The sequence below is a fragment of the Microtus pennsylvanicus genome, chromosome 7 (genome assembly GCF_037038515.1).
Source record: "Microtus pennsylvanicus isolate mMicPen1 chromosome 7, mMicPen1.hap1, whole genome shotgun sequence".
In the NCBI taxonomy this organism is placed as follows: domain Eukaryota; kingdom Metazoa; phylum Chordata; class Mammalia; order Rodentia; family Cricetidae; genus Microtus; species Microtus pennsylvanicus.
In genome coordinates, this window is record NC_134585.1 from 14,321,496 (window position 1) to 14,342,593 (window position 21,098).

The 21,098-nt window shown below is 42.1% G+C and overlaps 1 protein-coding gene across 1 annotated transcript; it reads left to right on the top strand.

Moving 5' to 3' along the window:
* Tfam (transcription factor A, mitochondrial) lies at nucleotides 1-16,379 on the top strand. The gene is made up of 7 exons (XM_075980000.1): nucleotides 1-247; nucleotides 1,101-1,219; nucleotides 2,569-2,639; nucleotides 3,143-3,292; nucleotides 4,657-4,752; nucleotides 9,735-9,791; nucleotides 12,568-16,379. The coding sequence occupies exons 1-7, from the start codon at nucleotides 147-149 to the stop codon at nucleotides 12,706-12,708; spliced, it is 735 nt and encodes a 244-aa protein (XP_075836115.1). The 5' UTR covers nucleotides 1-146; the 3' UTR covers nucleotides 12,709-16,379.
* Nucleotides 16,380-21,098: the final 4,719 nt, after the last annotated feature.

A 21,098-nucleotide genomic window follows, 5' to 3' on the forward strand; every position in this document is an offset into this window, starting at 1 on the left:
GCTTCCCACAGTGCCCCGCGCGCGGCGGGCATGATAACAAGCGCCCGGGGCACCCACGCGGCTTGTTCGGCTGTGTGGACACCGCGGTGTGTACCACGACGGCTGCTCGCAAGCGGCTCCGCGCCAGCGCCTCGTCGGCCGGAGCGATGGCGCTGTTCCGGGGAATGTGGGGTGCGCTAAGGGCACTCGGACGCTCGGGGGCCGAGATGTGCGCGGGCTGCGGGGGTCGCCTGCCCTCGCCGCTCAGGTAGGCCGCGGGGCGAGAAGCGCCGCACGTCCATCATCCGTCTGTCCTCTCGTTCCACCCGACTCTCCGGGCCGCCAGGGGCCTTGCGCTTTTGGTGCCCGACCCCCACTTCCTGTCACCTTCTACCTTTGGGCGCCCAGGGCTCCCGCCTTCCTCTCGTGTCCTGGAGGCGGAGCCGGAGCTGTGGCGCGGAACGCTCGCCCCTGTTCTGTTCTGACTGCCAGGATTTGTGCTTTAACGCCGTAGCCCCTTCTGTTTGGCTAGGTCACCCAGGGGCCAGGGTTTGTGCTTTAACCCTGCAGCTCCTTCTGTTTGCCTAGGTCCCCAAGGGCGCCAGGACTGGTGCTTCAAACCTGCAGCCCCCTCTTTCGTTTGTCTAGGTCACCCAGGGCTCCGCGTTTGCAGGCTACAGCCCCAGCAGTCTCTTACTTGGTTTGGGCAGGATTTTTTTTTTTGGTTTTTCGAGACAGGGTTTCTCTGTGGCTTTGGAGCCTGTCCTGGAACTAGCTCTGTAGACCAGGCTGGTCTCGAACTCACAGAGATCCGCCTGCCTCTGCCTCCAGGGTGCTGGGATTAAAGGCGTGCGCCACCATCGTAGGGCAGGATTTTAAAGTAAGTCTTAAGGCTGGGGAGTAGCTGGTTGTGGAGCACTTTTTAACTTGCTTCTACAAATGAAACCCTTGAATTTATTCTTAGCGCAGCAGAGGAGAGAGAAATAAAGGCTATTAGTATTTCTGGCGAAGGTGTTGGTTATTTAGCGCCTTAGCTGACGTTCTATTTAGAACGTAAGGTCTGTGTACAGGAGAGGTTAATAGCTGACCTTCTGACATTCGATTCTTTAATCCGCGTGTAGCCTTATCTGTATTCCGAAATGTTTTTCATCCAACATGGGTAATCATCCAAAGAAACCAATGAGTTCATACCTTCGATTTTCTACAGAACAGCTACCCAGATTTAAAGCTAAACACCCAGGTAAGAAGCTTGTGACTTAATGCTTTCTCTAACATGATTTTCTTTTTTAACTGCAATCTTGATTTGCACTACCAGAGCATCTGGCAACAGTCATTTTCTTTAATGGTCTGTATAATATCTTCTAACTAATAGAAATTCTTTGAATACAAATGAGAAACGAGAACAGTATTTTTAAAAATAACCTGTAGAGTGGAGAGCACTCTAGAGAAAAAAGATAAAGTTGAGATCTAGTTGCCCTGGGCTTAGAAGACCCGCCGACGAATTTATTTCTTTCTCATTCGCTCTCTCGCTCTTAGATTTTTTGAGGCAGGATTTGTAATAGTTCTGGTTGTCCTTGAACTCACTTTGTAGACCAGGCTGGTCTTGAACTCAGAGATCTGCCTGCCTCTGCCTCCCAAGTGCTGCGCTGGCATTAAAGGTGTGCACCACCATGGTCCTGCGAATTCATTTATCTCTTGCATAGCACTTTCTTCTTCAATAGAACATTGTTTGTAAAGGTGCAATAAAATAACTGACCAGGAAGTGTTCTGTAAAATATAATGGTCTATACAGATCATTGCTAGCTTTGTTGAAAATTATCTGAGTTCTTGAAAAAAAAAGAAAGAAAAGATTGGCAAGTAGGAAATATTTCCAGGTAGTCTAAGAAAGGGTCTTCGGGCCTTCATTTGAGTATAAAGATAATAGCTGAATAAGTTGGTCGTTCCTAAGATTTCCAATGCCCTTTTACTTAAAGTACCTCACGGGGCACTTGTGAAAATCATGTGAGCTGTAATTAAAGTTCTTCTGTTGGAGGTAAGGGACAGACAGTGAACTTTTAAGAGACATGCTTATACCCATACTCCTGTCTTCTAAAATGTAACACTTGGCACTAAGGCATGGTCGATAAACAGTTGTGTCCCTGGTTAAAACAAAGGACTGGAGAATAATGGATTAATTTTATATTAGTTTTATATCTGAATGGTATTTCTATAATTGAAATGCAAGATGATATTGTATCAACAAGACTAATTTGTAGTTTATTTGGGGTTACTAACAATGATTTCTGAAAGACGTGACAGAATGTTTCTATTGAAATACAGAAGTAAGAAACCTGAAGCAGTTGATTTCTCGGGTGCTTACAGTAGCAGTGGCTTTCCAAGGGCTGTCTTTGGTAATCTGTAACATGCCCCTTAAAGCTAAACAACAGTTTCCTAGCATTTCTAGATAAAATTGTGTTTGGAGGGTGTAGAGATGTATGTAATGAGCTTGATTTTTAGAGTGAGCCACTAGGCTATTTTCAAAAGCTTGTAGACGTTAACCCCTAAGAAATAAAATTGAGACATCCATTTTGATTCTGTTCTAATTTGTAGATGCAAAAGTTTCAGAACTGATTAGAAAAATTGGGGCTGCATGGAGGGAACTTCCGGATGCAGAAAAAAAAGTAAGCATTTATGTTTTCAGTAGTTGTGTAGTTAGGGATGTAAGCTTTTTCAAAGACTAGTTAGCTCATACTTTTTTCTTTTAGACGGGGGTCTCTGCTTGTGCTCATAGCTTGCCAACTGATCTAAACTGGCTGGCTGGCAAACTCCAGGGATCCACCCCTCTCTGCCCCCACCCCATCCCCAGCATGAGAGTTATGGACACTGGCCATGGCAAGCACTTTCCCAACTGTGTTATCTTAGTTTTCTCTTTCCTTAACAGTCATATCCACACAGGTGTTCTATACCATTTGTTTCATAAATGATGTTGATATGGATGGGTAGAGTGTAGGTTAGTTGACAACAATGAGGAAAGATGGCCAGTTGCTGTACTTGCACCTTGATTAGCAAGAGTTTGAAAAGTAAATCTCAGAGCACATTTTCACCTGTTTGTCCTTGGTAAATGTGATGTGTTGAGCTTGCCAGAACCGGTTCGTTGATTTTTATTTGGGTTTTTAATGTATAGGTGTATGAAGCTGATTTTAAGGCAGAATGGAAAGCGTACAAAGAAGCTATGAGCAAGTTTAAAGACCAGCTAACGCCAACTCAGTTGGTATCTTTTGAGAAAGAAGGAAGGCAAAAACGTTTAAAAAAGAAAGCTTCAATAAAAAAGAGAGTAAGTATCATTGAAATACTCTTTTCCTGTGGAAAAATGTCAACCAAGAATCTAGGTAGTTCTCCCTTGTGTCAGTGACAGTAGAGCACTTGGGCACAGCATTTAGACAAGCAGGATGTTATAGCTCACATGGTGTGTCTGGGAAGTCCTGGTTGCAACAGTCAGTAGGATTGGTCCGAAGCTTGAGTTATGAAAGAAGTAAATGATGCACAGTTAGAATCTTTACTCTGAGTCTTACTTCTAGAGTAACTTTCACATTTGAATTGTCTGTAGAGGACCATGAATTTGAATGTTGCTAACCATACTAAATTTCTTCATTAGCATATCAGGAAAATGCCAGCATTCAAGTAGGATTCTATTTCCTTTTAAAGAAATAACTATTAAAACTTCTATCTGCATGCTTAAGTTTTTTGTTTCCTAATTTGTATTAATTTACATGAAGGCCACTGTTTCAAAGTCAAGCTACATTTTTCTTTATTTAGAATGCTGTTATGGTTTCTGTAATAAAACTTATGTAGATAAGATCGTAGGTATTTAATACCCTTAGTCTGCTAACCCCTCCCAGACCCCTCCCCTCTTTATTTTATTATTAAATTTTGTATATGTGTATGCAGTGTGGGGGAGGGGTCTGACTTACAGGTCAGAGGACAACTGTGAAGTTGATTTTGTCCTTTCACCTTTATAGGGTTGTGCAATACATACCTTTATCTGCTGTGTCATCTCACCCACCCCAGGATTTTATAAATTCAGATACTGCTAGTCTCCACATACAGAAAATCAATAGGAGAGTGCAGTATCTATCACAGTGAATATGGGACCAAGTGCAAGAGATGCTGCATGCCCATCCTGTGGTTCCCCTTCTTGGCACCTGCTAAGAGTTGAATACATCCTTGGAATTTTTAATGTTATGAGTATTAAGAGAAGGGGTGAGCTAAGGTTACTAAATAGTCCTATGTTTATGAGCCTCAGTGGAGGCATGTATTAATTGGGCCAATATGATTATGTATCCTGCAAGGAGGAAACCGCGATTAAAAACATGTTTTAAGAAAATTTATATGTGAATACAATGATTCAGTTCATGGAAGCTACAAAAATAACACGTAAAGGAAATACCTTTCTATGTGGAGAAATGCCTCATTATATTACAGTTTTTAAGATATTATGCTTGGAAAAGTTTTTGACTTCCAAGATGTAACAGACATATATATACATATGTATACTTTATATACAAATCACACTGCTGGTGTGGTGCCACAGGCTGTCATTCCTGTCAGCACTTGGATTCTGTTATACATTGTAGTGAATTGTTTTGTTAGATATTAGGCTTCCCAGTATCTGTATCTGACTCTTTTATTATTATTCAGGAATTAACTTTGCTTGGAAAACCAAAAAGACCTCGATCAGCATACAACATTTATGTATCCGAATGCTTCCAAGAGAGTAAAGAAGAGTCTTCTCAGGTAAGCAGAGCTGTAGGTTGTTCGTAGGTTTGTGTTTATTTTAGTTTAAAATCATGTAAGAAGTTGTATGTCTATCATGTCACATAATGAAGAAAATAGAAAATGTGGAAGTTTATTGTGTCTCTTTGAACAACAACAATAAAAAAATCCTTGGAGCTGAGCGTATAGTTCACTGGCAGAACTAGCTGGGTCTGTGTGATACCTCGGGTTTGATTGCCAGCACTGGAACAACATAAGTTCTTGTTCTTACTATGCAGTTGGGTGTATGGTGACTATAGGTTGCCATATATACTTTATGCATACACACTAGAACAACTTTGAAAACATTTCTAATTAAGTTACCTTTCTGTTTTTATGGTTTATACAGACACACACAACTCTATATAACATAAACCCTTTACATTTAAGAGACATAACATGTCTGGTGGTGGCTGCGTATGCCTTTAATCCCAGCACGGAGAGGCAGGTGGATCTATGTGAGTTCTAGGCCAGCTCGGTCTACAGATTGAGTTCCAGGACAGCCAGGATTGTTAAACAGAGAAACCCTGTCGTGGGAAGAAAAGAGAGAGAAGAGAAGAGAAAAGAAGAAAAGAGAGAGACATAACACTAAGCTGGGAGGTGGTAGCAGACACCTTTAATCCCAGCACTCGGGAAGCAGAGGCAGGTGGATCTCTGAGGTCGAGGCAGCCTGGTCCACAGAGTGAGTTCCAGGACAGGAAACCCTGTCTGGGGGCGGGAGAGACATAATACATTTGTATCATGAGAAGTTAAGATTCTTCTAGAAATGCTCTGGTCATGCAGCTTTTCATTGTCAGCATCTCCAGAAAGAATGAGATTAGTTCTGAGGTTGGGCATGAGCTCTCTTCATGCTTTGTCCTTTAACATGATTGGTTACACCTGTTGGGATCCAGCCTCGACAAAATTTGTACCTTCCAGGGTAAGAGTACGAGGATTAGAACTATTAAGCAAAGGCTATGAGAGAAATAAGAGACAGAAACACAGAACAGCATTGGGAGGGACATTCAGTGAATACTGAACCACCCATGGGGTTATTTTCCACATGCTTACATACTTCACTCCAGAAAGTGAGGGAGAGGCAACAGACTTCATTAACATGATATAAGGAATAGACCAAGTATCCTGCAGGCAGCCACTCCCCTGGAACCTCCTGCCAATATCCTTTGAAGGAGTAGGAATAACAAGATGGAGCGGATCCACCTCTATACTCAAAATATTAATTAACCATACCCTAGTTCAGGATCTCTTGTTTGTAGCTCCATCTGTTGTCAACAACTTTGAAAGCAAAATTAAGCTCAAACTCACTGACCTTTAGTCAAGGTGAAACAGGCTCACATCTGTGGACCTCCACAATACCTGTGCAATGGGAACATGCTGTATGTGTGGACATAGTCATAGAGTGTGGTGTTGTGAACCCAAAGCCCATGTCATACCTCTCAAGACTGACAATAGCCGCCGTGTTTTCCTCGTATAAAGTGCCGTGGTAAAGAAGTGTAGATGTCCAGGCTCATCACTGGAGTTAACTGGTTCTGTCATTCAGTCACAAGTCCTTTGACTGCACTTACATGTCGTGTATGTTTCAGTAAAATATATGTGCAGCGTGGTTCTTCTCAGGCTTGTTACTGACTACTTAATCACTTTTTTTGGGGATTTTAAAATTTTATTCATTTTTCCAAAAACACCTTTTTTTGTGTGTTTAATAAAGTCATACTGTTATTTTCCCAGAGTAACCATGATTTGCTTAGGAAAATGGATGTTCATCTTTGAAGTATTTTCCATTAATGGAAACGGGTTTAAAGAGACTAATCATTAAAAGTAAAAAACAGCAAAAAAAGTTAGAATCTTGTGGAAGTCAAAGAAATATCTTCTTGGACCCTTTTTCTAGTATCCAACATTGGTTTTTTGTTTTTGTTTTTTTTAACTTCCACTTAGCAAAATTGGATCAATTTAGCAATCCTTCCTGTACAGTTTCAAACTCTGGCATCTTCCAGCATCATACTGATAGCCCTCAAATCTAGAAAAGAAATGTCTGTCGCTCTCCCACAGTGTGAATTCTCGGCTGTCCTCTTGACAAGCTTTACTGGCAAGAGCACAAGAAGGGTTGGTGGTACATTCACAGCTATGGCCATGGCAGAAGTTCTCTTTGCGATTTTAATTTTTGTGACTTCCTGATACTAAAATGCAGGTTTACCTTTTTGATTGTTAGAATTTCACCTTTTTTTAAAAAAAATATTATGTATACAATATTCTGTCTGTGTGTATGTCTGCAGGCCATAAGAGGGCACCAGACCTCATTACAGATGGTTGTGAGCCACCATGTGGTTGCCGGGAATTGAACTCATGACCTTTGGAAGAGCAGGCAATGCTCTTAACCACTGAGCCATCTCTTCAGCCCCAGAATTTCACCTTTTTGATCATTAGAATTTCCTCAGTCACTGATTTACTCTGGGTCTAGGTACATTTATGTTTTTGTTTTAAAAACTGCTATAGGAAAGCTCTCTGCTGGTGAGAACTTTTAATACATCCATTCTGGCTTACAGGCTATACCCTAGAATTACCCATCAGCCTGAATGACTGGGCCCTGTCCTTAGTAATGGGAATATAACTTGACTATAATTTTATTCATTTAAAAATACTGGCTAAGTTAGATGGGTGGCTCATGTTTGTGCTCCCAGTCCTTGAGAGATCAAGGCTGTCCTAGATCATAAAGAGAATTCTAGGCCAGCTTGAGCCACCTGAGAACATCTGCAAACACTCCAGCCTCCTAATGTCCCCCCCCCAAACTCACATACATAGACTTGTGTACACATGCATATGTGCATGCACAGGTGCACACAAACACATAGATACATATACATACAGATGCACATAGATAATAACACATATGCATACACATGCAGGAGGGGCTTATCAGCAGTTAATCCCCAGCGTATTTACAAAAGAAACATTATTGAAATTACCCAGTTTCATTTACGATCTTTTTTGAATCCCAGTTTGTCAGTGCTCACTAGCTCAGTACGTTTAGTTTGATGTCAGATCAGTTTGAAGCTTCTGGTTTATTCCAGATTGGTGGCTGCCATCTGTCCAGTGTACACCAGCATGCCAAGCTCCTGCATCAGTGCTCTTGTGCCTTTGCTTATATTTCCTGGTTTATTCTCATTCTAGCTTTTCCTTAATTAAGGATATGTGGACAATTAATATTTCAAGTTTTGCATATCTAAAAACTGCCTTTTTCCTGTGTTTTTAGATTGGTCATTGAGTTATGGTTTGAAAATAATGTTTCTTCGGCATTTCAGGATTATCATTGGTTTACCAGCCACTGTGATCTTTGAGAAATAACAATCAGCAGTTGGGTAGTTGAGTTAGAAAGATCAAGAGTATGAGGCCACCTAGGTTGTCCCCAGAACGACAGATTAAAAAATTCTGAGCCAGGTAGTGATGGCATAAGCCTTTAATCCCAGCACTTGGGAGGCAGAAACAGGTGTATCTCTTTGAGTATACAGAGCAAGTTCCAGGACAGCCAGGACTGTTAGAGAAACCTTGTCTCGAAAAACTGAAACAGCCGGGCGATGGTGGCGCACGCCTTTAATCCCAGCACTCGGGAGGCAGAGGTAGGCGGATCTCTGTGAGTTCGAGACCAGCCTGGTCTACAGAGCTAGTTCCAGGACAGGCTCCAAAGCCACAGAGAAACCCTGTCTCGGAAAAAAAAAAAACCAAAAAAAAAAAACCTGAAACAAAACAAAAAGTAAACAATAAAAATAAGTAACAAATAAATAAGGCAAAAAAAAAAATCTGAGCTGATGGGATGGTCATCTGGTAAAGGCACCTTACCTGAGTTTGAGTTCCCCAGACCTGCATGGCGGAAGGTGAGCACTGGCTCCTGTAAATTGTCTTCTAATCTTTACCGTGTGTGCACATACATGTGCACACAAAGAAAAATATCATTTTAGAAATTTTTAGATAAAACCAGTTTGAGTTTGGGTTCTTTTTGATTTGACTTCTTTGCTTGTTGCTTTCTTTTTAGACTCTATATAGCTTGTATTTGTGTATAGACCTTCTGAGTGTCTTCTCATTTTTGTGTTTTTGAACTTCCTTCCCTGTCCCCTAAATACTGTATGTTTTCATGTATTTCCCTTATCTTTTTGCAAGATGCCATTGTCCTCAAGAGTGCCTATTCTTCACTGTGACTGTTTTACTCTCTTGGGGATGTGAATGTCTGGAATCTGCCATGGTGGGCATTTAAGCTTCTTTTCACCTTACCCTCTGTGAGTCCCACCCAGTCCTGCCTCTGGGACACTGATTTTGCCTTGTAAATCTGGTGCTCCCAGGTTCTCCTTACTGCCTCTGGGCACTGCAACCAGTGTCAGTCAATTCAGTTACCATTCCAGCCTGCTACTGTCCACAGTTTAGGTGGGTACTGCCCTCTTCTGTTGGTTACTGTCCACATGCATTTATGCCTTAAACTTTATTTAATAGAGTTTGGAGGAAATTGCAAAACAACCATGTTTTGTCATTCCCCCTGCCTCCTATGACTTCATGTGAACAAAGTCTGAGGGATGTAAAGTGGCCTTTTTTGCTGTGATACCACCTAGGTTAGCTGATCAGGTGAGTAGAATTAAGGACTGTTTCTCCATTCCTAGGGTGATGCCTAAATATCTTTGCACAGAATTTAGAATAAAAAACGGCTACAGGGAAGAAAATAACCTATGAAGTTAGTTTATGACAGAGTGGAGATGAATACAGACATTTTTGATTAAAAGGGATAACTCATCGTATTTCATAGTCCCGTTACATTTCAAAATGTAAATGAAAATGTAACAGCTCAAGAAAAATGTAACAGTCCAGTAGAAATAAATCAGTGGATGTTGCTTGTGAATGACAGCTGAGTTCTTTGTGGGGGTAAATGGGGAATGGTCTCTTTTGCTGCCTTCTTAGGTGTGTACATCTTAACTGTTATCTTACAGGGAAAACTGAAGACTATAAATCAGGCTTGGAAAAATCTATCTAGTGATGAAAGGCAGGTGAGTAGTACAGTTTCGGCTTTATATGTCCATTTAGAGTACCTTCGAGTACTTCAGATTAGGTTTGCTCATGTAGCAGTGCCAGTGAAGGCAGTACTCAGAGACTGCCTTCATTAAGGCCAGCTTGGAGGATGTCAGTAAATAAACTAACATTTAAAACTTGTCTTGTCCCACCTGCCCCTCCGTCTTCTCTCCCCTAAGTTGCTAAATTAACAACCTACCTACCCTTGGACAACACTTTCTTTCTAATTGCTTTTGTTGAGGTATATATTTTTCTCTTCTCCCCTCCCATTCTACCCTCTCCCATGGTCTTCATGCTCCAAATATACTCAGGAGATCTTGTCTTTTTCTACTTCCCAGGTACATTAGGTCCATGTATGTCTCTTGTGAATTGTAGGCTTGCTCTTTTTATTTTATTTTTTTATTTTTTTTGGCTTTATGTCTAAAAGCCACTTATGAGTGAGTACATATGATAATTGTCTTTCTGGGTCTGGGTTACTTCACTCAGTATGATGCTTTCTAGATCTGTCCATTTGCCCTTAAATTTCAAGATGTCATTTTATTTTTCTGCTGTGTAGCACTCCATTACATTTTCCTTATCCATTCTTCGGTTGAGGGGCATTTAGATTGTGTCCACGTTCTGGCTATGACAAACAAAACTGCTATGAACATAGTTGAGCACATGTCCTTGTGGTACGATTGAGCATCATTTGGGTATATGCCCAAAAGTGGTATTGCTGGCTCTTTGAGCTAGGTTGTTTCCTAGTTTTCTGAGAAATCGCCATACGGAAATCCAAATTGGCTATACCAGTTTGTACTCCTACCAGCAATGGAGGAGTGTTCCCTTTACCTCACATATTCTCCAGCATAAGTTGTCATTAGTGTTTTTCATCTTGGCCAAGTCTTCTAGGTATAAGATGGAATCTCAGAGTTGTTTTGATTTGTATTTCTCTGATGGCTAAGGATGTTGAACATTTTTTTAAGTGTCTTTCAACCATTTTAGATTCCTCTGTTGAGAATTCTGTTTAGATCTGTACCCCATTTTTTTATTGGATTATTTGTTCTTTTGATGACCAATTTTTTGAGTTCTTTGTATAATTTGGAAATCAGCAGCCCTCTGTCTGATGTGGGATTGGCGAAGATCTTTTCCCATTCTGTAGGCTGCTGTTTTGTCTTATTGACCATGTCCTTTGCTTTACAGAAGCTTCTCAGTTTCTGGAGGTCCCATTATTAATTGTTTCTCTCAGTGTCTGTGCTGCTGGGGTTCTATTTATGAAGTGGTTTCCTGTGCCAAGGTGTTCAAGTGTATTTCCCACTTTCTCTTCTATAAGGTTCAGTATGACTGGGTTTATGTTGAGGTCTTTGATCCATTTGGACTTGAGTTTTGTGCATAGTGATAGATATGGGTCTATTTTCATTCTTCTTCATGTTGATATCCAGTTATGCCAGCACCATTTGTTAAATATGCTTTCCTTTTTCCATTTGATATTTTTTTTCTTCTTTCTCAAAAATTAGGTATTCATAATTATAGGTCTTTGACTCAGTTCCATTGGTCCTCCTGTCTGTTCTTATGCCAATACCAGGCTGTTTTCAGTACTGTATCTCTGTAATAGAGTCTGAAGTCAGGGATTGTGATGCCTCCAGAAGTTCCTTTATTATACAGGATTGTTTGGCTATCCTGGGTTTTTTGCTTTTCCATATGAAGTTGAGTACCATTCTTTCGAGGTCTGTGAAGAATTTTACTGGGATTTTGATGGACATTACATTGAATCAGTAGATTGCTCTTGGTAAGATTGCCATTTTTACTATGTTAATTCTTCCTACCCAAGAGTATGGGAGATCTTTCCATTTTCTGGTTTCTTCTTCAATTTCTTTCTTCAAAGATTTAAAGTTCTTGTCATACAGGTCTTTTACTTGTTTGGTTAGAGTTACTCCAAGATATTTTATGTTATTTGTGGCTATTGTGAAGGGTGATGTTTCTCTATTTTCTTTTCTCAGCCCATTTATCATCTGTGTAAAGGAGGGCTACTGATTTTTGTGGGGTTTTTTTGAGTTAATATTGTACCCTGCTACATTACTGAAAGTGTTTAAGAGTTGTAGAAGTCCCTTGGTAGAATTTTTGGGGTCGCTTATGTAAACTATCATATCATCAGCAAATAGTGAGAGTTTGACTTTTTTTTTGATTTGTATTCCTTTGATCTCCTTTTGTTGTCGTCTTGCTCTAGCTAGGACCTCAAAAACTATATTGAATAGATATGGAGAGAGTTGACAACCTTGTATTGTTCCTGATTTCAGTGGGATCGCTTTGAGTTTCTTTCTATTTAGTTTGATGTTGGCTGTTGGCCTGCTGTATATTGCCTTTATTATGTTTAAGTATGTTCTTTGTATCCCTGCTCTCTCCAAGACCTTTATCATGAAGGGATGTTGTATTTTGTTGAAGGTTTTTTATTTTTTCAGCATCTAATGAGATGATTGTGTGGGTTTTTTTTTTTCATTTAGTTTATATGTGGATTACATTGACAGATTTTCGTATGTTGAACCATCTCTGCATCTCTGGGATGTAGCCGACTTGATCATGGTGGATAATTTTTCTGATGGAGAACACTTTCTTAAATACTTTCTCTCTTAACCTTTTCTCCTCTTACATTTTATTTAAAATTATTTCTGTATTCTCCTTTAGTGCATGGAGAATAGTGATATAGTTTCGGTGTAGATGGAAGCATTCCAGAGATTAATTACTCTTTTCTAAATAAAATATTTTAACACTCTTTCTCAGGTATACATTCAGCTTGCTAAAGATGATAGAATTCGTTACGATAATGAAATGGAGTCTTGGGAAGAGCAAATGGCTGAAGTTGGACGAAGTGATCTCATCCGTCGCAGTGTGAAACGATCAGAAAACATCCCTGAGGATTAAAAGATAGAAGATGGAGTTGTCTTTGTTACTAGGCACAAGAAACCAATTAGGTCTCAATGCCTTAAGCTGTCAAAGTAGAAAGGATAAGGTCGGTTAACACTTGATATTCAGTTCCTTTTTCTGTAGCCCATGGACTTCTGCCTGTTGAATACATTCTGTTATACTCTCAAGCCCTGACAGTGGAAGATCTTGCGGAGTTCTGCGTTTTCCTTAAGAACTGGGATGAGACTGCCCGTGCATCTGCATGTAGTGGGGATGCATCACTCTGGGTTTGATGGAGGTCGATAGACTGGGAAGTAACTTTTACACTTGTAACAGTTACGTGAGGTTTTGTGAAGTTTTTACACTGATGACAATACCATGGGTGTGTAAAGTTTTTACACTGATGACTGTTACGTGCAAGTGTGCCTCTCGTGTTCTGGGGCCAGAGCTGCTTTCACAGCTATGGCAAAGCTGTGGCGTAACTGCGCATTCAAAGAAGGCTTTCAGACTCATTAGATGAAGTGATTCCTAGGGACAAATCATGTATAGAGTTGATGCTTGTACATGCAAGTGATTGCTGACATCAAAACAGCTTTTTATAGTAGTAGGAACAAAGATTTACAAACCTTTTTCATTATTTTTTTTTCCTAAAGTAAAAACTAAAAAATTATGTACCAGGTCTATGCATATTGTTTTTATTGCATAGAATAAAAATTCTAATTTTCCAAACATGTTTCTGAATTATGTATTTTAAGATGAATTATTTGGTTAACAGATTTTTTTTCTTGTAAGGATTTTTTTTTCCTGAATTACTTTTTCATGTGAGAATATTCACACAGCTTGTGTGGCTTAAATTTTTTAATGAGAAATGTGAAAAAACAAGTCTACAAAGTCAGAGATCTGATCATTGTCCATGACTGCTAACGGAGAGCCAGCTGCTGAGCTGACCAGGTCCAGCCACTGATTGACTGCTTTTCAGAGCCTATTTGTTAGAAATGTATTTATAATTTAAATAGGTTTTTAAAAAGAAAACCATGAACGTGAAAATTAACATGCTCTTTAGTGTTTGTGATTAGAATTGGAAGACAGCCATATGCTCTCTCGGGTTTGGTATGTTGGGTGCTCTGCTAGAGGAACTGGGCTAGGAAGCCGCCACGTACACACGTGGCCCCGTGCAGATAGTTTTCCACCATGGTTTGTGGCATGGTGCAGTGTAGCTACTGTGCATGAAGGGCTAGTTTTCTCAGCTGTCCTTGATGTTCTTGTGGAACTGTCGTCCTGTCTTAGGGTCGTCACTGGGTCACTGTAAGCCTAATTGTGCCTGTGCTAGCAAGGGAAATAGTCTTTAATTTCAAGTAGTGGTTAGTGTGGAGCAAAAGGCCATGTTGTATGAAATGAAGCCCTCCCTCCTTATCGTTACTGTAGCCCAGAAGCATCTTCCCACCTTTGAGCTGGCACATCACAAGCCCTCACCAAGCCCAAGCTATGACTCTTCAACATGTGTTCTGTTTTAGAGAACAAGTAGTTTCAAACCCACACCACTAAGCAGACCTCAGACACGGGGGAACAGAGTTGGCACTCATGTATTTTATATTTTGAAGATGCTCAGAGATGGTGTACTTAGGACTCTAGAGGACTCAGGTGTTTCTCTTTGCTTTGTTCATGGGAAAGTAAGTTTGAAATCACTAAACTTGACAAGGTAGGAACAGAGGAACACACGGAGGGGAGATGTGAAGGAAGCTTGCCTAGACTGCAAGGCTTTCAATTCTATTTCTAGCACTGCAACTCTCTGATAGGTAATCAGAATTTTGAAGATGAATTAAAAAAACATAATTTTCCCCAGTGCATTCAAATTCAGGCCTGATTTTTCCCTTGTTGAAGTAGATGGCATGGCATGAGTTTGAAGCCAGAGTAGTTTGGAGGTGGGGGAAGAGGCCAGGGTGAGCGGTGTGGTCACATTGTTATCTTCCTAAATGCAATTCCAGGAGAGGCTTTTGCCCTGCATTCCCACAGTGTTGTATGGAAGGGAACTGATTTGTGCTGTCCCCGTGTCTCAGCATTCAGAGCGACAGGTGCTGTAGTGATGCATGGTGGTGCCACGGGTCCCAGAGCTCTAGCTGTGTAACCACTTCTCTCAGATCTACCTTTTCATGATGCTTGGTTGAATTTGATTTTCAGTGTTTGTAAGAGAAGCTCACTGTTAGTAGCTTTCCATCCCTCCTCCCCCATACCTCCTTTATTTCTTTTACCCTCCTTTAAAGACTCTCTGTGTAGATAAATCTGGCCTCGGACCTACAGAGATCAGCCTGCTTTGCCTCCCAAGTGCTGGGATTAAATAAGTGTACCACCACACCTGGCATCCATGCCACGCCTTCACTTTTTTTTTTAAATTCAGTAAATGTTGAGAGTGGCCTACTATATAGTTGTACACATTAAGTTTTTGTTGTCAAGGATGAGAACACAGCATCAGTAATCAGTGGCCTGTTTTTGTTGTTGTGTTTTTGTTTTTTTCAACAACAAAGTAGTTGCCAAAGGGGCTGAAAAAGTACTGGAAGGAACTGAAGGGATGAGGTGGAGCTGTGTCTGTACAACATTAGGTTGCTGTGTGGGGACTTTGAGCTTCTGAGGTTGGAGTGACAGTGTCAGGGTGTCTGATCTTTGAGGTCTACAAGGACTTGGTGCTAATTTTGCTTTCTGATGTTTATGTAACATTGCTGACAGCCTGCTCTTCTGGCTAGCTCCTTTTTTGGCAATGCCCTTTGTGGTGGTTGAAGTAGGTATGGCCCCCATAGACTCCTGTTTGAATGCTTGGCCCATAGGGAGTGGCACTATAAGGAGATGTGGCCTTGTAGTAACTGTCACTCTGGAGGTGTGTTTTGAGGTCTCACGCTCAAGCCACTCCCAGTGTGACAACTTTCTTGCTGTTGATTGTGGATCATTTAGAACTCTCAGCTCCTCCAGCACCATGTCTGCCTGCATGCCGCCATGCTTCTCGCCATGACAATGATGGACTAAACCTCTGAACTATAAGCCCGCCCCAATTACATGTCTTCCTTTATAAGAGTTGCCGTAGTCATGGTGTCTCTTCACAGCAATAGAAACCCTAACTGAGACACCCTTAAAAACAACAAAAAACCCTAGTTGGTATCAGTGTGTATTTCTAAATTTAAAAGTTGGTATTAGTATATTTTAAATGGATTTAAGGTAGCTAGAAAATCTTCCTGGATGTCCTCACGTTCACTGGACCACCAGGGGGCGCCAAAACAGCAGCTTTAAGGTAGATAGTACCCATCAATTCTGTTTAGCCATCTTCAAGAATCTTTTCTTCCCTAACGGCAACTCTCCCTCCTTTATCACACTTGGCACCAGCCTGTCACTGATAAGTTTGGAAATGTTATAACAGTGTTTGTATGTTTTGAAGTATAAACAATACTTTTTTTATAATTGAACTTAGAAAATAAAATGAATTTATTACTCTGAATTTGTAAAACTTCCTAAGCAAAAAGTAAAATTATGCACAACTGGTACTATCAATTGTTTATCATTCACAAATCAGATACTTTTGGTAATTCAACCACTGGCTGTATTTGTTATAAAATACATTAAACATAAAACCATTCTTTTGTAAAGTTAGAAGTGCTGACCAAGAAACTGCAAATTTAAATTAAATGCTAAACATGAATTTGAAATGTGTTTTAAAAAACTATCATTTAAACCAGTCTCAGTAGAAACTATAATGGTTTCTAATATAAGCGTGATGTTTAAGAAGATCAAAAATGGTAAAAGATGTATTTGCAGGTTCCTTCTGGGTATAAAATGGCAGAGGTTGGAGAGTCCCCAGCATCCTCTGCTCCAGAACATTCCTAATCTTAAACCTTAAGCAACGGCACTACAACTAAAGCATTCTGTACATTACGTTTGTGACAGGTCATAGGAGAACAGAAAGAGTTGGTAATGTGTGAGATGACTTTCAGGTTGTCTATATAAGGTGTAGATACAAAATATGAATTTCATTTTTAGATGTACATTTTATCCTCAAGATCTCGTTATACACACACACAGAATTTTTTTTTTTAGGTTTCCAAGATTTCTTTACATATATATATGTTTCCAAAATCTGAATCTGAAGTTTATAGCGCACACAGGGACAGGAAGGTTGTCTAGCATCCATGAAATCCTGGGCTCAGTCCCCACTTCTGCCAAAGGGTGGCAGGGAGTATAAATTGTTAAGTGGTTAAGCATTGGGTTAGGAGTGTTCAAATCCTGACCACCCCGTTGGGGTTGGACTAGGCCTCTTGTCCAATGTCCATTAGATTGATCGTATTTATTATTTGTAGGACAGAATGCCTAGTATAACTTTGAGGGGAGGAAGGATCTCTTGCCTTGTGACTGCAGAGATTTTATGCCACGTCTTGAATCTTTTGATGGTGGGTCCAAGAATAGACAGGGACCTCTTGGAAAGATGTAGAGAAAGAAAGTATTCATGGTTGAGAGTGGACAGGAAGTAGAGGAAAGAGATAGAGGAAGCAGTTGGGGCAAGATCTAGTTCCCCAAGGAAACATCCCAGTGATCACTTTCTGAAGCTAGCTGGCCCCACGTCCTGCACCACAAGCTGGGAGCCAAGCCTCCAGCACATGTGCTCTGATGGACATTTCAGCTACAGACCATAACACCTAACTGTAGCTAATGGACATGTAGAGCTACCAAAGCAGGCCTTGCTTTCCAGCTTCATGTAGTATCCTTTCCTGACTCTAGCTCTCAACTGTCATGACTGTCTTGGCAAATAGGCATGCATTGTTTCCATAAAACATCTCTACTTTGGAATTTTCAGTTTTTCTTAGCTCTAAGGTTTTCTATAGGTTCTATAGCTTTAAGATAACTTAGATTTCTTATTTTTAACACATTTTTTGGGGGGTTTATTTGCGTGCATGTATGCAGGGTTGTACCTGTACATGCAGGTGCCCCACCAAGGAGGCCAGGAGAGAATTGGGCCCTCAGCTGTAGTCTGAGACAGTTGGGAAGCACCTGATGTGGTGCTGGGAACCAAACTCTTGAAGAGTAGTATGTGTTTTTAGTACTCTCCGCTGAGCTCACTCTCCAGCTCAGCTCTGAATTCTCTTTCTCTAGAGGACTCCCTCTGGCATGTTAGTCAATGGAGGAGGGCAGCAGGTAACTCATCCCCTTTATGGATGTACACGTTCTCCAGCTCCTGGTGTCTGGGGTTTGGTTTTGTTTTTTGCATTCGCCTGGCTTGTTTGATGCCCTAACACGTGGTCTATTCTGCACTGTAATCCATGTGTTGGCCTTGTGCCAGCCAGCATGCAGGAGGGTCTCCTCTCCCCGAGTCCACTGCTCACATGATGTCACAGAGTAATAACCGTCTTAAGAGTTTTGTGAGCCTCCTCCACTCTCCAGGGAGGGATATTCAAATTCAGAGGAAGTAGCTGTGATACAGCCTGTTACTAAACAGACATTCTAGACCTGAGGCCAGGCTCATCAACAGCTTCTGAAGATGCCTTTCATCATAACCTGGGGTCTTAGGCCTCATCTTGCTTGGTTGAGACAAGCCCCTTTGAGTTTTGCCTCGGCGCCTGACAGACTAGCTGACCTACTCGAGCTGTCTGGAGTTTCTTCCACCTCCGACTTCCAGCTTCTGTAGGAGTGCTATGTGTCCAGATTCTACATGGGTTCTGAGGATTTGAACCTAGGTCCTTATACCTATGTGGCAAATTAGCCACTGAGCCATATCCCAGTCCCTGCATAAGCCCTATGTTCATTAAAATGTAAGTTCTAATAGACAGGGAGAGAGGGGGAAAGTGTATATGTATGTTTTGTCCTCAGCTAAGCCTAACCTGTGTAGGGCCCTCTGCAAACCTGACTGGTGGAGTGGGAAAGGCTGCTGGGGCCTGTGGGCCCTCATCAAGTGTGCTCAGTTCCTCTTTGTTCTCTGGCTTTCTCTGCTTTGTCTCTGACAGCATAGTATCAAGTCTGTTCTGAAACTCGAGTTTTGGGAGTTTGTTGTGATTGTTGTGTCTTACGTATTAGGATGCAGGGATGCTCCGCTTTTTGCCTTCATCTCATGATGCATCATGTTCCATGCGACTGCACCCCAACTTCTAAACGGGTCTCTGAATGATGTTTCCAGCATTAGAGAACCCTGATTCCGTGAATACAATCATCTACCTCATTTTGTCCTGCTACGATTTGGACACATTCCTTAAAGCAGAACGCTAGAGACATTTGCATCTGCGACTTTGACCTACGGTGCTGTAGTAGCAGACACAGGTAGTTCCCATTACAGACCAGCTAGCCGCGTGTGTCCAAATAATTTTTAGTTGAATGCGTGTTGTGGCATTGTACAAACTACCATGATTTGTTTCCTGTATCTTCTCTCAGTGAATGATGTAATTGCTTATGCCACCTTGACTTGTTTCCCAGAGCCACGCTGTTGTTCTGACTGCACTGCTCATCCCAGGGGTCTGGCAGTTCTCATTATCACAACAGCAGCAAGGCAACCTCATTTCCTAAGTGTGTGTCCCTCAGTGGTCTCACTTCTGTGGTTAGGCCACCACCTCTAGCCCCTGGGAATTTCCTCTGTGAACCCAGCAGGATGGCATCCCTTGAGCCAAATTCCAAAGGCCTGAAGTAGATCAGCAGATCAACCTCCCTCCCAAGACCTGATTACACAGGCCCTGACCCTACACTAGCTTGCCGCCACCCCTTCCCCCTACGCCCACCCCCATTCCTGCTGCCTTTCATCCTTACTGCCTCAAGGAGAGCCATCTCTTCCCCAGGAGGAAAGCAAACAGCAGATGGACGGAGTGTGATGTGTGTCCCCACGCCTCCGTGCAGGGGACCTCTGATCTCTGCCTGGCCTTGTTTGCAAATGCCTTTCCCCTAACAGCAGAGCACTTCAGAGACTTGGGATGGGGACAGCCAAAGCACCTGGAAGCTAAAGACTTTGCTGCCTAAGCAGAAAGTAAGAAATGTTTTCTGTTGACATCTCCAGCTTACAGTGGTTTGAAACTGTGTGTCAGAGAGTTTGCAGATACCTAGAGCTCAGAGGCGGTGGTCTTGGGGTAGAGACAGTTCTCACAAAAGGCACTGCAGCCACAGCCACGGTGGCTTTGAAGCTGGCTGGGCACTGAAGGGTCTGGAACAGTCTCTATTGGTGAGAGTGCTTCTGATCTCATAATTTTGTTGGTATTTTCGGGTGTATGGATTTAAAATCACAAACAATGACTAGTTTATTGGTTTCACCGAGTGAGTGGCACTTCATTCCAGGATTGTCACAAGTGATTGATAGTCACTTCTTTCCTACTAGCTGAGTCCCGTAAATCACAGACCTTACACTCTAATCTCCATCCAAGGTGAGGACGGGTGGGGGGTGGGGCTCGGGCCCTGGAAAGATAAGCTACAAAGAATAGCAAACTAGCAAGTCAGACACTTCCTGGTAGGGCTTAACTGGGAAGTTCACACAAACCGTGACATCAGCTTTCTGGTTACAGTGGGTAAATACACTATGAGGCCTGAGCCAATAACAACTGGGGAAAATGTGGCCTGGATGTCAGCTGACCAGATCAGTTTGTGGTAATGATGGTGACCAGTCTGGTGGCCTTGTCCTGCAGCCTGGAAGTTCTTGTTTCTTAGTACCAGGTATGCACAGCTACTCATCCTATTAATTAAGACGCCATGTGATTGGGTGGCGAAGCAGTTTGTTTCACAAACACCAGAGGGCAGCAGAAGGTAGCATTTGACAGTTTCCATGACAGTTTCCAAGGGCCATGGGCTCAGACTGATCAGCTCCAGTCCTATGGGTCTGTGCTCTCCTCTCTTGGCTCTTTTCTCAAGCCAGGGGGTACCTTTCCCTGTGCAGGCCACAGCCCACTGGGCCCCCCTCTTCTTCCAGGGACTCAAGGAACTGGCTGAGGTTCCTGGTGCCTGAGACACTTCCAGATTGGGAAACGAGGTCCCAAATGCAATTGTAGTTTAGGCCGTGGGACATTTGGAAGGCGTGGTGGGCCAGGCCTGGTGTGGAGGGAGCACAGTTTCCCTAGTGGCTACCCAGTTGCTGGTTTCGAGGGTGACAAGGTATGGGGTGTGGGCAGGCAGGTTTTGTCAGCACAGTGCTACAGCAGTGTGGCTTTGAAGGCAGCCCCCTTCCTGACTGTGTTAAGCCCCCGGGGCAGTTTTCTGACTCCACTGCTGTGGTCGTGGCAGGGGTATCTGCACCGTGGAGACCAGTTCTTTGTACTCTTCTCAGAGTTATTTCCTGAGCCCCATGCCCACATGTGCGGTTTCAGTCTTCCCACCCTTCTGCCTGGAGCCAGTCTGCTGCATTCCTTCAGCCTCTTCCTGTTTAATTAAAGTGGTTTCTGCTTTCTGAGGCCGACCTCGAATGATACACA